The 12,218-nt window shown below is 43.5% G+C and overlaps 1 protein-coding gene across 2 annotated transcripts in view; it reads right to left on the minus strand.

The window, feature by feature from the left end:
* Window positions 1–12,218, minus strand: part of ABAT (4-aminobutyrate aminotransferase) — a 41,438-nt gene that overhangs the window by 14,636 nt on the left and 14,584 nt on the right. For both annotated transcript variants that reach the window (XM_030957957.1, XM_030957956.1), the window contains exons 3-5: window positions 3,629–3,726; window positions 2,753–2,782; window positions 2,065–2,182 (exon numbers count right to left, since the gene is read on the minus strand). In XM_030957957.1, the coding sequence (XP_030813817.1) occupies window positions 2,065–2,182; window positions 2,753–2,782; window positions 3,629–3,726 (246 nt within the window). The remainder of the gene's footprint in view (window positions 1–2,064; window positions 2,183–2,752; window positions 2,783–3,628; window positions 3,727–12,218) is intronic.

Below are 12,218 nucleotides of genomic sequence, written 5' to 3' on the forward strand. Positions count from 1 at the left end.
CTACAACTGCCCATAAAGTGCGGTAAAAAACTATTTCAACTTTTGTTTTTCAGCAAGAGACAGCCTAGAGCATCTTAGCCTAGAGGTTTTTATACTTTATTTCTTATCTCTCCACACAGGCACTTATTACTTCTCAACCTCTGCTGATAAATATATTCTAGTGTAACAGATCATTATTAAATCTTGGGGAGTCCTGACAGACTCATGAAAGGTTTTATTGGATTTACTTGCAGAGAGATAAGCACAGATGACTAACAAGCACCTTGTGATCTTGTTTTGCTCTCCCAATCCAGGCCCTACCTCTGCCACCAAGAGGGACATTATTAGTAACCTGGGCAGCTTCAGATAATCTTGTCATTCAGTACAACTGAAGCATATAAATTAATGTTGTGTGTTAGGCTGAGGTCAGCCCCTAAGTATGAAATTTCCATTTACTCTTTTGTTGCTGCACTCCCAGAGCCATTATCTGAGAAGGTGCAAGAAGCACTGCACTGTAGCTCCTTTGGGACTGAGGAATGTGTTCCCTAGGATAAAACCCAGCTTGTCCTTGGGAGGGCATTGCCACATGAGAAGGAGGAACTACATGGCTTAGGAGGTCAGTCACAGCACTGGAGTCTTGTCCTATTCACCAGTTTCAACCAACCAGAGAAATTAAACTGCAGAGCCCCTGCCCATTTCTGCCCATTAGGAAAATATCTCCTCCTTAATATTTCAATATTTTATACACAAAACTGCATTAAAAGAGGTGTGCTTGCACCACCCAGCACCAGAAGGTCAGAAAGCCTCAGTGCACCGTCTGTACAATTTCATGCTTTTGGAGTATGCACTGACTCTCATACTGTGGAGTGTGCATTTGACTACACGACTGAGATTTGTTTCTCCAAATCAATTTCTTGTGTGAAGAATGGGAAGCCATGTAAATGCATCTCCTTCACTAGAAACCTAAAATCCAAGCTCACTGGCACCCAAGCATTGTGCTCCTGTGTCTCACCCCTGTTTCCTCATGAGCAGAGGCCAAATTATCCCAGTGCAGCCTGAAAGATACAAAGCACTGAGAACTTGTGTTAGGGCAAGCAAGCTGCAGACATTGCAGGGTTCTGGAATGATTTCACTGACTGACTGCTACAGGACAGCAACAACTTTGGCTGCAAAGAAGGCTGGGGTAAGTGAACACCCACAGCAGACACAAGGTCTTAGATGCCAGAAGTTTGGTAACAACCTGAACATCATCAAATTCTGTTTCCCAGGAAAGGAGGCCTGTAGGGATGATTTTGAGTCATCACAGTTTCTATACATAGCACAAGATCTACCTTTTAAATTACCCCAGCACTTCTGCAGAAATGTATTTTTAAGCAGCTGAGAGGAACCATGGATGAGGAGCAAACAAACTGGACTGAAGTGAACTCCTACTGAAACCTGCATGCCTTGCAGTTGGGGCTCACATTTCTGCCTTGTTTCTTGCTTGCAAGGCTTCACAAAGCAATCAGCTGACTCTGCCAGGCACTTGCCAGGCCCTGTGCCTGCTCCCCCAAACAAATGAGCTGCCACCTTTGCTTTCAGTCAGCACCACAGCTCAGGGCTGGGCTTGTTTCATCCTGCTGCAGTCCACATGGCTCACTCCATTTTTTTTTCCCCACTTATTTTGAGATAGAAATGTTAACTAAAACATATAATTTCACGTTAAAATGTCCACATTATGCTTAATAATGTTTAAAACAATAACATATTGCTACAGAATCACAAAGTCACAGATCCAAGCCAACAAAGACAACCTGAACTTACTCATTCAAATTGAGATTAATACTAGAGCTTCTTCCTGGCACCACTATGCACTTTGAGAGAGCTTTAGGTATAGAATTTATAGTTCCTCCAGCTACCCAAACCCACCACTACATTACACAGCAGTGAGCTGTCCCTGATCACAACAAGGTGTTCATTATATCACTTCTGTTTTTCAAAATTAATCAACCAATTTCTCTGGTAGTGCTTGAGATAAGAAAATTACAGGACAAAACAAAACAGGTTGAGGACAAAACAAAACATTTTGGAACAACTGCCTCCTACCTATTGGGATGGAAGAAATCTGAGAGTAGAGATCCAACATACGATTGCCATCTACATCTACGAGGTAATTCCCTCGGCTCTCTTCATAATTGCAAAAGAAGTGCACAGCTTCTGCATTCTGCAGGAAAAAAACCAATTAGTGCTTTCAAAAGTGGTAGTACGTAGGAAGGTGCAACTAATGGTTATACTGCCAAATCTGATAAAAATATCTAATGCTAGGATAAAAAGGCACATAGTATCCACGGCATGGGAATAACTGTACAGCTATTTTTATAATGACTGTTAAAATGGCAACAGAAATGAAGCACAGACATGGAGAAATTGCTCATCTTAGGAAGGCAATATGTACTTAGGCTGACATACTTTTAAACTTCAGCCATAATATACCTTGCTTTCATTGGCCACTCTGTAACAACTCTGAAGTTTTTCTGTAGACACACATAGTTTAAAACACATATGTTGAAAGAAAAATCCCTGATGCTAGCAAAATGATCCTGCAGTATTCAAAATATACTACAAAAGATTTTATTCAAATGCATGTATAAACCACACATAATGTAGTCAGTGTGGAAACCTGGAATGTGCTTCACCTTTCTTTGTGACAAAAACATACAAACCAGGATTTTAAAACAAGTTCTCAAATCAAAGTGTTAACACCCCCCAAAACACAGAAAACGTGACAAATTACCTGAATGCCATTCAGTTTCTTCATTAGTTCCTGCACAAAAACAAATGTCACAGTCTCAGGTGTGTAATTAGCAAATACTGATGGAGAATGTTTATTTCTTTTTTATGATCCCATAAGTCTTATGCAAACTTTGTAGTCCTGTGTGCTTACCAGGCAACTCTACCTGCCACAGGAACTTTCATGGTGCATCTTGCAAATATTACAGTCAAAACTATGACCTGTGGCATGCAGAGCTAAACGGGCTGCAAACACAGTTTAACTGTAAATCTCCAAAAAGGGAAAGCTGCCTCTTCTATATTGACCAACTGAACTGAGAAAACAAGAGAGAAATCAGAAAATAAGAGAAGCCAGAGTCACACAGAAGGGATACTGGTACATTGGTTCTAGAAAGACAACTCCTTTTTATTAAAAACTACAAAAAAACTCACAAAAACCAAAACCCACCACATGCACAAATGCTTTACAAATGTTTTACTCTGCCAGAGTAAAACAACATCCAGCAAATACAAACTCTTGCTTCATTTCAAAACCAAAGCATTATTTCACATAATGAAAAGCTTTTATTTCAGCAGGAGCACAAGTGACCAAGCCTGATCAGATGTTTTATTAAAATGATGCTCTTTTGCTTTAAATTATTCTATGGGAATTATTATTATTATATGGGAACTTGGCAGTTGAGATTCAAATCTGCCTCTCAGAGGGGCATTTTATTCATGAACAGGAGGCTGTTCATTCTCAGCCTCCTGATAAAAGTGGGTGTAGACTTATGGAATTATATTTATTCATACCAGATTTAAGGTTTGAAATGAATCTGTTTCCTAGCAAGTTAGACACAGCTAAAGATAAAAAAACCAAGTTACTATACTGGAAACTTACTCTAGATCGTGGTCCAGGAACTTCTGTCTTCATCAGAGGTCCATCATAATCAAAATCCACATCAATTTTAGCTGCAGCTTGACTGATATACCTGTGTCCTGTAAGAAATAATGAAAAGCTGAGTACAGATCATATTTTCTGTGCTCTCCTTTTAGAAGATACATCCATACCTTGCCTGACTGAAAACACTTGACAGATGAGACCAATTACATTGAGCTGTCTGAAGTGAATTATGTATCTCATCTTTGACCAGTCTTAAAATAAAACCAATACCAGTGAGGTGGCTTAAAAAAACCAACAAACCAAAAAACCCCAAGGGAAATCACAAGGCAACCCTAGAGAAACAGAGGCAAAGCACAGGAGGATTGAGAGCACATCTCTTTCCATCTCTTTTGCTGAGTTTGTCCATTATGCCCTGTGCAAGCTTTTGCCATGAATTCCCCACTCCTACACAGAGATGGTGAACTACCAGTAATAACCAAAAAGCCTGATGGAGTCCACAGGAAAATCCAGTATGATGCTTTTCATTAGGCCAAAGAACACTCTTTGGGAAAGATTTGTCTCAGAAAGGTGAATGGCCTTGTCTCACATAAACCAGCATCCTGCAGTGCAGCTCTGAAATCTGAGGCCCAGTCAGTGCCAGTTTTCCTTCTGATCTTGCTGGCTTTTATCCACACGTGTAGGGAATCATAATAAACTTGACATCTTAATGAAAACACAAGGCAAAAATATCCTGTGCTCTACCAATAACAGCCTCTGCTTCCCTTTCTGAAATAATTGTTTTAAAACACAGAGTTTAGGCAAACTTCATATGACAGAGACAGTTCTGGTAAGCATGTATTCCAAATATGTACATATTCCATTAAGGAGATTATGGGATAATATGGGGATTGTACATTTGCAAAAAAAAAAGGAAATACAGATACCAAAGCTCTACCAAGGCGACCAGCAGAGACTATGAGCTTGCTCTGATTACATATTGAACTAAAGCAACATTCTTGGCAATTACATTTTTGTCATGGAGCATCTGCAAGCCTCTATCCAGCATGCTATGAACAACAAACTGATCTTAATACTCTTAACTTGGGGGAATCACACTCAGACCTGAAAGAAGAGGATATAACTTTTAAAATATCTGTGGCAGGCATTTTTAAGCCGGTGCAATCTGAATGGCCCAAAATGAAGGTCCTTAGCTCTCCTTGTCACCAGCTGCAGCTCAGATCCAGGCTCAGCATGGCAAGTCAGGTAACAGCAGCTCCTGCCCAGGGCACTTGGAGCAGCAAGGTCTGAAGGTACCACTCACCACATCCTGCTGTGCCAGGGCCACGCTGCCAGGTGTTAAACCAATAAACTGCAGCCCAGTTTGGCAGAGATCCAGAAAGGGAGATGCCTGGGCAGCCAGGCCAGCAGTCAAACACATGGAAATCCCTGGGGTGCAGCACTGCCACCAGAAACCCTGGCAGCACCACTTCCATCCATACCCACCTCTCACTGCCAGAGCTCTGTTCCAGCAATGTGCTGAAAATGTTTTGTGTTTGGAAGTAACAGTTGTTAAATAAACCAAATATTTATCAAGGAAAACAGAAGGTATCCTGTGATACTGCTCAGCAGTGCTCTGAGCACAGCCATTCAGCTGAAATTTCCAACAGTGACTCGAGACATTTGCCTCAGCTTGTGTCAGCCCAAGCTGGGATGTCTCAAGCAAGCCTGATTTCAAGAAACTATTTGGAAAATCACCGCCCTTTGAAAGCATCTTTGAGTACTTAAAGTCACTGCTCATCTTGGGAAAACTTAGTCTGCAAAGATGATTATTCTCCCCAGCTTTAATTCAGATGCGTCAGTGCCTCTCTGCAAAGCTATTAATAGGTTTTGTTACAGCAACACCATTTTTGTGTCATTCTGTTTAACATTCATGTAAATTGGAGACTGCATGGCAACTGCTCCACTGAGGGGGGAAAAAGCTACTGCATATAAAAGATCAAAGGTGACCCTATTGGCACAGCCAGGGGACAGTGGGGGCACACCCAGGCTGTGCCAGCCACAGCACGGACACACAAGGAGCTCTCCTGGCTAAGGGCACCTGAACAGCACAGACACAACCTCTCTTACTGCCATATGGCCCAAGACTTCTGCAGCCCAATGCTCCCTTGGTGCGTGTCCAAAGCCTTGTGGTGAAAAAGGCAAAGAAGCCCAGCAGATTGGAGTAGCTGAGCACTACTTCAGCAGTTTTCTGAGCACAGGGTATGGCCCCAGCCCTGCTCCCTTTCACAGCCCATTGCCTCACTTCCAGCCTCACCATTCCCTTGCTCTGCAGGCCAAACAGGAGCTCAGGCCACTCTCCAGAGGCACAGAGGAGGTCAGAGCCCTGCCTGGGCACTCATGGCTTTCTGGCACCCCTCTCTCCACACCCCCTGCAATGCTTTGTTCTGCAGGCCCTGGAGAACAGCAGGACACAGTTCTGCCTCCTGCCCCCCAGTGCCTGTGGCCCTGCTCGCAGCACAGCTCTGGGATGTGGCTGCTCTCCTCTAAAGGCTTTCCAGGCACTTGGACAGGGTGATGGATGGCTGCATCAATACCTGCTTTGTTTAGCCTGGAGGAGGATTTCAGGCCATGCTCTGTCTCCCTTGCTTCCCCCCAGCCCCAGCATCAGCACCACAGTCTCCTAATGGTGCAAGAAAATGCAAATAAATCAGGTCACTCACTGTAGTGCTTCATCCCCTGGGAAACTGCAGCAGGCTCTGCTCCGCTGGCATTCCTATCATGAAGGTACTCAATGAGCTTTGCAACTCAGCCCGAATTTTTACTGTTTGACTTTTTAATATCAACTTACTCTGCAACAGAAACCCTGAAGATACAAGACACAATGTAATTCAGGCTACTCCAACTGGATATTTGGGAGTTTTAGACATTTGCAGGCCAGGACTGGGTTTTTGCCTCCCAAAAAGACAGCAGAGATGGGACAGGTAAAAACTGAGATTGTCACTATGACCATGCAAGGTATTTTCAAGAACTGAGAATCCCTGGTAGGATTCTCATCCTTCAGTGAACTAACAGCATTAACTTTGTAATAAAAGGTAATCCCTTGATTTTCTGTTGACATCTGAATAAACTGCCTTAGAAAAAGGGGATTTTGTGTTATATTATCTTAAGAACAGGAGCAATGACATAACCTCAGCTCTCATGTTACAAGTGTGTAGAGCTAATGGGCTGTGACCAAGTGTCCTTCTCTAAAGAAACATTACCAAAGCTCTTAAATTACATTTATCTGACATGACCAAGAACAGCACCCTTTTTTCTCTGGTAAACAAAGCTGCCTCATTTTTATCATGGCAAAAGTCCAAACACAAGCATAGGTTAATGAACCTCATTCAGAGAGCACATAGGCTGAACAATTTGCACAGAATTTTCTACCCATCCCATTTAAAGAAGGTGGGCATAATAAGTTAAATTCTACTTTTCTTGCAGACGTCTCCAAGTTCTCATCACACATCATCTTTCTGAACACTTGAATAACATCAGCAAATTATCACATCCTTCCTTTTCATCCAACAGGATGTCATCACTTGCTAGCAGGCAGAAAAGCTCATTTCCCAACTCTGCTTCCCCACGCTGCCCCCCTTGCTCTCCAGGGGTCCCAGTCAGCAATTTTAACAAAGTACCACATTGCTATAGCAACATAATTAATATAAGTGCACCCTGCTAATTTGGGGATGCTGGGAGTCACAAAGAGCACCAACCACTGCTGGCAGGTCTGTGCTGATCTCTGATAACAGAGCTGCAATCAAGGCAGGGCTAGAAAGAGCTTGAGCCTCTCATGTGTTTGACCAAAAATAACACTCCCATTAACACAGCTCCTGAGGGTACAACTGGATATTAGCTGGGAGAAACTCCAGTGGAGGCACTGAAAAGACATGGGTGTAATGAAGAGAAGGAACAATTCCAAGGAGAAGGCAAAGAATAGGAATGAAAGCCCATGCTGGCATAAGCAGAGCTCTCAGACACAAGTGTCTTGCTGTGAAGGGCTGTAAGGGGAAGCTCTGCAGTGCCCAGGGGGGCACATGCCCTGTGCCACACCACTGCTGCCCTGTGCACTGCAGACAGGCAACCTCCCTTAGACTCCCCCTCCAGAGTGTGGATCAAACCATCTTCCAGACAGAATTTTTAGAGCATGGAGGCCCTGACAGCCAAAAGTAGGAGGACTGTGATTTCCTCTGAGTCCTCTTTATGTGTTACAAGTAGAATCTGTTACTAACAGATCTTGAAAGGGAATGGCAAAAGGCCAGGCTAGCTAGAGATGTTTGGGAAATGAACATCACTATTGCATAACATTGTGAAAACTGAGATTGCTATTTACAGAGTGCTTATGCTGCAAGATCAGAAGCTCTTCCACATGAGATTGTCTGTGTTTCAGCACTCCCACATACATACTTTGGATTCCCCAAAGATGAAGAAAAAACTAGTATCACACAAGCCATAAAGAAGTAGAAACTCCTGGAAGAAAGAACAAGAGAAGTTCCCCTTCACCATCCCAGCACAATCCCAAACCAGCTCCTCAGGAGAGTTACAGAAGCATCCAACCACTGCTCTTGTAGTTCTTGTGATCAGAACCAGTTGTAATATCCTCTCTCTTCCAACAGTTCAGCAGCTACAGAGCTCACCAGGGCACCTCTGGAGGTGAACAACCAAGCACAAGGAACAGCCAGGTGGGAAAACAGCCAGCACTGCTACAGCCACCCTTTGTGGTACAGAGAACTGGAATTTCACATTCACTCAAGGAACTGAGAACAGCAGTCCCAGATTGGACTCTGCCTTGTACCAGAGCCTGCTTACAACAACAGGTTTTAAGTGGTTGTTTTTATATAGCTCAGCTTTTTGTGGAAGTGTTTGATCAGACAGAAAAGTAAAGGTTCTCAGTCCAGCAGGAGAGGTTGCACTCCAGTTTCCAGGGCTCCAGTTGAAGCTTACCTCAGGCTGACCTCTACAACCCCAAGAAGGGGGTTGTTCTCTGCTTCTGCCACACATCCCTCACACAAATCCAGGCTGTTCTCTCTGATTTCCTTAGGGAGGCTCTTAACGTACAAACCAAATAAAAAAAAGTAAAATGTCTTAGCAAGGATCAATACTGGAGACAAAAGTGTGACTGAGAATAAATCATTCTCATGGCTTTCCAGCCTCTTCGTGGTAACTGTGATGGGAACAAGTCAATAACTAGTATGAACATCTCTCAGACTTTACTGCAGTGCACCCAGGTGCTAAACATTATTATCCTCTCCAGAGAGACAGGAAACAGGCTGAGTTAGGCGAGGTACAGCCTCAGCAAGTGCTAGTGCACTGCACTGGAAGGGCACAGACTCTGGCAGAGAAAAACTGGACCTACAAGGAGAGACTCAAACAGAATTCAGCAGAGAGAAAAGTGTGAGGTCTTGGGGGAGACAATAGTTATGAAACATGTAAAAGGCTGCTGCAAAGAAAAAATAAACATTCCAGCCTCCAGGTCCTCTGATGGCAGGACAAATAGCATGTATTTCATTTTTTTTCTGTTGTGAAACTTAGGCTAAATATTAGAAAAAAAGTTTTAAAGGTAAGGTTGGTCCAACAATAAACAAATTGCCTGGGGAGGCTGCAGAAGCTGCAGAACAGATCAGCACCCTAGAAGGGCATGGGCATGCACTAATGCAAACTGATGCTACCTTCAGGCAGCAGCCTGACCTTCTGCCATGCTTTCAGTGAGGGATTCAAAGACAAATTCAAGCCCTTTGGGTAATCAGCAGGAAAGTGAACTACATCTCTGGAGTGCCAGCCTGTCCTCATAGCTATGGTAGTGCCCTACCAGCCAGCAACCAAGTGCCTCCAAAGCATGGAGCCAGAACAGCTTTGCTGCTGCAGTGCCCAGCTGGTAAAACCAGAGCTGGCACAAAGGGAATGAACACTGACATGCACACTACCAGCTGTGATCAACCTGCAGCACACCAGGCTGACAGGAGCGACAGAACTCAACGCAGGTAAGATGAAACACCAAGATACACCCTCACTTCTCCATCAGCTGCCTCTCCTGGCCTTGCCTGGCTGATTCCCACAGAGATTACAATGCAGAGGCTTTGTAAAAGGAAGATTAGGTTAGTTATTCACTCTATTGTGATTCTGCCACCCTTCACATTCTAGTGAACCTTATCTTTGAGGGCAAACTATCAAGCAGATCAAACAGAGAAGGAAAACAAAAGCATACCTGATTAAGGGCTTATTTTCAAGAAGGGCATGATACTTACAGGCTTCACATTTTTGGGTAAAATTTAAACTGGGTATTGCTTATCATTTATTACATATTATCATGTGCTTTGCTTAGCTTTTGCATTTTGATCAACTTAAATTATTTCCATTTCCCATTTCTAGTTTGCTTGCCAGGGTTTAACATTGTGCGAGTAAGGAGAACAGTGTGCAGTGGTTAAGTAACAAAGATTTTCCAACTAGAGAAACAGTCAAGGATGAAAAAAATCCTTTGTGTAAATAAATTTATTGTAGATTCAAGATGAACAGGAGGATTTGCTTAATGCACACATACAACTGAAAAATGACAGCCTACAGACACAAAGACCTACCAAGAGGCAATCTATTCCCTCCTCTCCACCTCCACCCCCCCTTGGCAACACTGTCATTTCATTATCCACAAAAAAAAAAAAAAAAAGAAAAGTACCAGCCCAAATGGCGCTGCAGGATTTCTGTGGGAGTAATGCACAGTCTCTTTTTTAGCCTGTACAGCTCTGAACTCGAGTGCTCAAAAATACCTTGGAGGAGAGCACTCTGGAGCAGAGAGCTCCTGGATGCCACCCTGAGCACTTCCCTAAAAGCCCAGCAGCACTGCAACCTGAGCTGGGGCTCAGGGAAATGGCCTGGAGCTCCAGCTTTGGCTACAGCCACCAGAGCCTCCTGCCTGTTCTGTGAGGCTGCAGGGGCACAGGACACAGCTCCTCCTGTGAGGGGCTCTCCTCTTGCTCCATCATTCCTGATCTCTGCTCACTCACACCCAAAGGCCACAGGTCCCTTCCACAGCCTGCAGCCAAGGCTCTCTATTATTTGCTTCAGTATTTTAGCAGCCTTGGAAGTTTCCTGGAAGCAAGGATGGATTAATGGAGCCCAGAGCTGCCTTCCTTTCTTATGGGGATCTACACTCCCCCACTGATGGTGAGAGAGGAAGAGGAGTTTGGGCACCTGCCCTCCAGTGCCCATCGGCACCTCTGTGCTTGGGAAGCAGCAGGAATTGTACAAGACACTGGGAGGGACAGGGAGCATTAAGTGATGCTGAGGTGACAGATTAGCTCAAAGGACTGCCAGCTAACAAGGCCTGCTTGCTGCAAGCACTTTCCACTGCCCACCATGGACCCAATGCTCCCTGCTCCTGCCCAGGGTGGATAATCAGTGAGTCATTCCCAGGAACAGACACACATCCTGCACTGAAGCACTGACCTAATATCTTCTAATAGTTATAAGACTCAACTTGGTGCTCTTTAGTCAAAGGTCAGTTGCTCCCTGAAGTGTATTATTTAAAAGGAAATCAATGATGTTGAAGTTTCTGAGCAAATGGAAGGGTGTGCTTGGTTTATCCTGGCAGTGGCAGAAGGAGCACAGTGGCATTGCAGAAGGAGGGTGGAAGGACAGGAGAAACACTGAGATTTACTCAGTCACAAAAAAAGCCATTCAGCCACACTGTACTCAGTGTAACAGTACATGGAATGGATGTTCTTAAGACTCCACACTGCTTTGTCCAACACAGCCAACAGGAATTTAGTTTTTTCTATCTATTTCAGAGAGACTGCAGGTTTAATATACACATACACATGCTAAATTTCAAGCCAGGGCTAAGCCAAAACTTGCCACTCACTTAGGAGAGAGTAGTTTGAGCTGTGTGGCAGGTTTTTATTTCACACTAGAGCTCACTCAAGGCAGAAACACACAACTCCAGTGAGGGTCACATCTTCATGCCAGTCACACAAAACCTCTTCACAAGGGAAGATGGGCAAGGTTGTGCTACACAGCACAAAGAGAAAACCCAGCTCAATTTAATGGATGATTATCTTGTCTCTGCACCATGCAGTGCCAGAGAGTAAAAGCAGAGTTCCAAGGGCTGAAGAGCTTTACTTCAGTTAGCATATTTACAGGGCAAATTATTAACTTGATACATTCTTGTTTGAAGAATTAAAAAAAAAATCAGATATACTTTGGACTACAATTGTGGCCCACTTTAGACTACAACTGCATCATTATCTAAGACACAGAACATCGTATTCCTCAAGTTTTGAAAGACTCGATACCACAGGCTAAACCCCAACAATGCTCAAATTGGAATTCTGTCCACCAGAGTAAAGTTAACACCAAGTACAAAGCAAAAATGCAAGGAAACACCAAATATAAAGCAGGAAAATACAAGGAAACACTTATCAAGTACAAAGAAGGAAAATACAAGGAAACACTTACCAAATACCAGGAGTAAAAAGAAGGAAAATGCAAGGAAACACTTACCAAATACCAGGAGTACAAAGCAGGAAAATGCAAGAAAACACTTACCAAATACCAGGAGTACAAAGAAGGAAAATGC

Source organism: Camarhynchus parvulus, chromosome 14, assembly GCF_901933205.1.
Source record: "Camarhynchus parvulus chromosome 14, STF_HiC, whole genome shotgun sequence".
NCBI classification, from domain to species: domain Eukaryota; kingdom Metazoa; phylum Chordata; class Aves; order Passeriformes; family Thraupidae; genus Camarhynchus; species Camarhynchus parvulus.